At 40.9% G+C, this 2,854-nt stretch overlaps 1 protein-coding gene across 1 annotated transcript; it reads right to left on the bottom strand.

Moving 5' to 3' along the window:
* Positions 1-521: 521 nt before the first annotated feature.
* On the bottom strand, positions 522-2,593 carry LOC107460876 (14-3-3-like protein). Its single transcript, XM_016079295.3, has 4 exons — positions 1,928-2,593; positions 1,418-1,540; positions 905-1,021; positions 522-812 (listed from the first exon to the last, which is right to left on the bottom strand). The coding sequence occupies exons 1-4, from the start codon at positions 2,411-2,413 to the stop codon at positions 759-761; spliced, it is 780 nt and encodes a 259-aa protein (XP_015934781.1). The 5' UTR covers positions 2,414-2,593; the 3' UTR covers positions 522-758.
* Positions 2,594-2,854: the final 261 nt, after the last annotated feature.

Raw genomic sequence — 2,854 nt, 5'->3', positions numbered from 1 at the left:
GCGTGGTTTCATGGTGTTGCTATGGACCGATGGTGTTTCTCACTTGTTGATTGTTGAAGTTCATGCTTCAGGTTCTTTTGTTTATCTCGCATTATTTAGGTCCCTCTTAACATTTTATTTATATGATTTAAGTTAAAATAGAACGGTGACATTAGGGATAGAGCTATCAAAGCCGTACTTTGCGCAGAGGACACAGTTTGTTGCAATCAGGACAACGAATTCAGTACCGCATGTGTCTCAGCTTTCTCACTAACAAGCAAAGCCGTCCTATGCTTGTTTCATTGTTTGTCCTTAGCGGAGAGCATTTTATGATTATGAATATCAAGAAATGGCACGAATCAACAGAAAATACAGGAATTGGGTACGTACGTAAAAAACAAGCAGTAATCTCGGGTTAATTATTCGTCTGGACGGCGACTTCGGGCCAAGTAGTAAATTCAAGAGTACGTAGTTTCCGATATGAACACAGGCGAAGAGAACAATGACTAAGAACAAGTCAGCAGCGGCAAATTCTCTAGTGGTGAAGTGAATCTTAAAATTCCAATTCCATGTAATAAAAACTTGGGTGTCCTCAAGAAAATAAGCAATTTAGAAACACTTAAAAGGAAGGACAAACTAAAAACGGCCCAATACATCCATAATTCATAACAGACATGAATGCCTAAAATCTCAGTACCCAAACGAGATCAAACAAGCAGCTTCTCCTTTGAAAAACATATAGAGGAGAAGTTCAATTCTAATTAGCAGTAAAAATTTGTTTACTGCTGTTCATCTGGTTTAGGAGCTTCTTTTATTTCATCTGCTCCATCATCCTGAAACCATAACAAAGAACAAATAGAAGTTCAATACATAGCTCATGAAATGATGTGACAGACAAACATAATATGGGGGTTCGAATCAATACCTGCATGTCAGAGGTCCACAGGGTGAGGTTATCACGGAGGAGTTGCATGATCAAAGTGCTATCCTTGTAAGACTCCTCTCCAAGTGTGTCCAATTCAGCAATGGCTTCATCAAAAGCCTATTGAATATAGAAGTGAAAATATTCATCATCATGTTCATGAGTATATAAACAATATACTACAAGATCAGGACGAATCATGAAGTTATTCTCTAACGCTTGAAGGGGATCGCTCATCTATTACGAGTATATGACTTGTCAAATATTTTATTATTTATTAGCTTTATTTTTAATGAACTTCAAAACATTTATTGCTTAGCAATAACTCGATAAATATTTTGCCATAGTGGTAAAATAGACAGGTTGATTTGAGTTATTCAAAAAACACTAAACAGTAACCGTTGATGATGGCACTGCAAACGGGCCCAGTCCACAGTTTTTCCCTTTCTATCGCAATCCATCGAAACATCTGATAGAAGTAAACAGTAAAATAACAAGGATCTAGCAAAATCTAACCTGTTTTGCAAGGTTGCAAGCACGATCCGGAGAGTTGAGGATTTCGTAGTAGAACACAGAGAAGTTTAGAGCAAGACCCAGCCTGATTGGGTGAGTTGGTGGCAGCTCCGCGTTAGCAATGTCCTTAACAACACAAAGAAGCACACAGTATTAGACCTAATCACGTGTAAAACTTACTACATGCATAAAAGTAATAACAAAATAAGATAAAACAAAAAAAAGCCACATCAAAATTTCCTAATTCAAAATTGTTTACAAGGATAATCTCACAGATATTTCACAAATAATCATGGAAATTTTTAGCAACCATGTCTGATGACCAAAATATTTAAAATATTTAAAACCAAACATGCGTAACCGCAGAGTATCAAGAATAACCAAGAGAAAGAGTGCAGATTTGAAGAATCACAACAAAATAGAAGATTAAGATCTGAAATCTGGCTAACAAAACTTAACAGATCTGAACCGAAATATAACAGAGATCTACAAGAAACAAGAAAACTGATATACCTGAGCAGATTTGTAAGCCGCGAGGGTGCTCTCGGCTGCCTCCTTGCGCTCTGCGCCGGTCTTAAACTCGGCGAGATACCGGTGGTAGTCTCCCTTCATCTTAAGGTAGAAGACCTTGGAATCGCCGGAGGAGGCGGAGGGGATGAGGCGGGTGTCGAGGAGCTTCAAGATCCCGTCGCAGATGTTGGAGAGCTCCGACTCGATCTTGGATCTGTAGTCACGGATCACCGCAACGTGGTCCTCGTTGCCGCGACTCTCCTCCTTCTGCTCGATGGAAGAGATAATCCTCCACGACGCACGCCTAGCTCCGATCACGTTCTTGTACGCCACCGAGAGAAGGTTCCTCTCCTCCACCGTCAGCTCCTCGTTATCGGCTGCGGCTGACACCTTTTCCATGAACTCAACCATCTCCTCGTAACGCTCTGCCTGCTCCGCCAGTTTCGCCATGTATACGTTCTCCTCCCGTGGCGATGGTGCTGCCGCCATTTCTCCGAACCTAGAGAGTGAGCGTAAGAGCGAGAAAGAGAGAAAGAGAGAGAGAGGGGGAGAGAGAAGAGATCTGGTTTCTAGAGAGAGAAAATGAAATAGAGAGCGATGAGATGGTAGAACGCGGAGAAGGCGAAAGTGAGAGGGGTGGTTTTTGAGTCTGCTGCGTCCGATAATTGCGTTTTGCGAAGCGTGGGTGGGGCCGTTTCTGAAACGCGATATGGACCGTCGGATCGTTTTATTTTTTGTATTTATTGTGTGATTAATTACTATTTTATTTTCTGCACCATTGTCGGTTACCTGGACATTTTAAAATTTGGAATTTCTTCGCTGGTTTTGATATTTTTAAAATTTTAAAAAATGCGACAGCTGGCAAACACGGGGTTTTGATGCCTCTTCTTGTGTGTGGGCGATAAAGGTTAGTCTTTCTTTCTCTTACAC

This window comes from Arachis duranensis, chromosome 8, assembly GCF_000817695.3.
Source record: "Arachis duranensis cultivar V14167 chromosome 8, aradu.V14167.gnm2.J7QH, whole genome shotgun sequence".
Classification (NCBI taxonomy): domain Eukaryota; kingdom Viridiplantae; phylum Streptophyta; class Magnoliopsida; order Fabales; family Fabaceae; genus Arachis; species Arachis duranensis.
The sequence above is the reverse complement of the archived record's forward strand: the minus strand, read 5'-3'. Positions and strand labels throughout refer to the sequence as shown.

Coding starts and splice junctions, on each gene's coding strand:
- LOC107460876 (XM_016079295.3), bottom strand. CDS start 2,413: ATGGCGGCAGCACCATCGCCACGGGAGGAGAACGTATACATGGCGAAA. Junction 1,541..1,927: donor CGGCTTACAAATCTGCTCAG/GTATATCAGTTT, acceptor TGTGTTGTTAAG/GACATTGCTAACGCGGAGCT. Junction 1,022..1,417: donor CTTGCAACCTTGCAAAACAG/GTTAGATTTTGC, acceptor TATATTCAATAG/GCTTTTGATGAAGCCATTGC.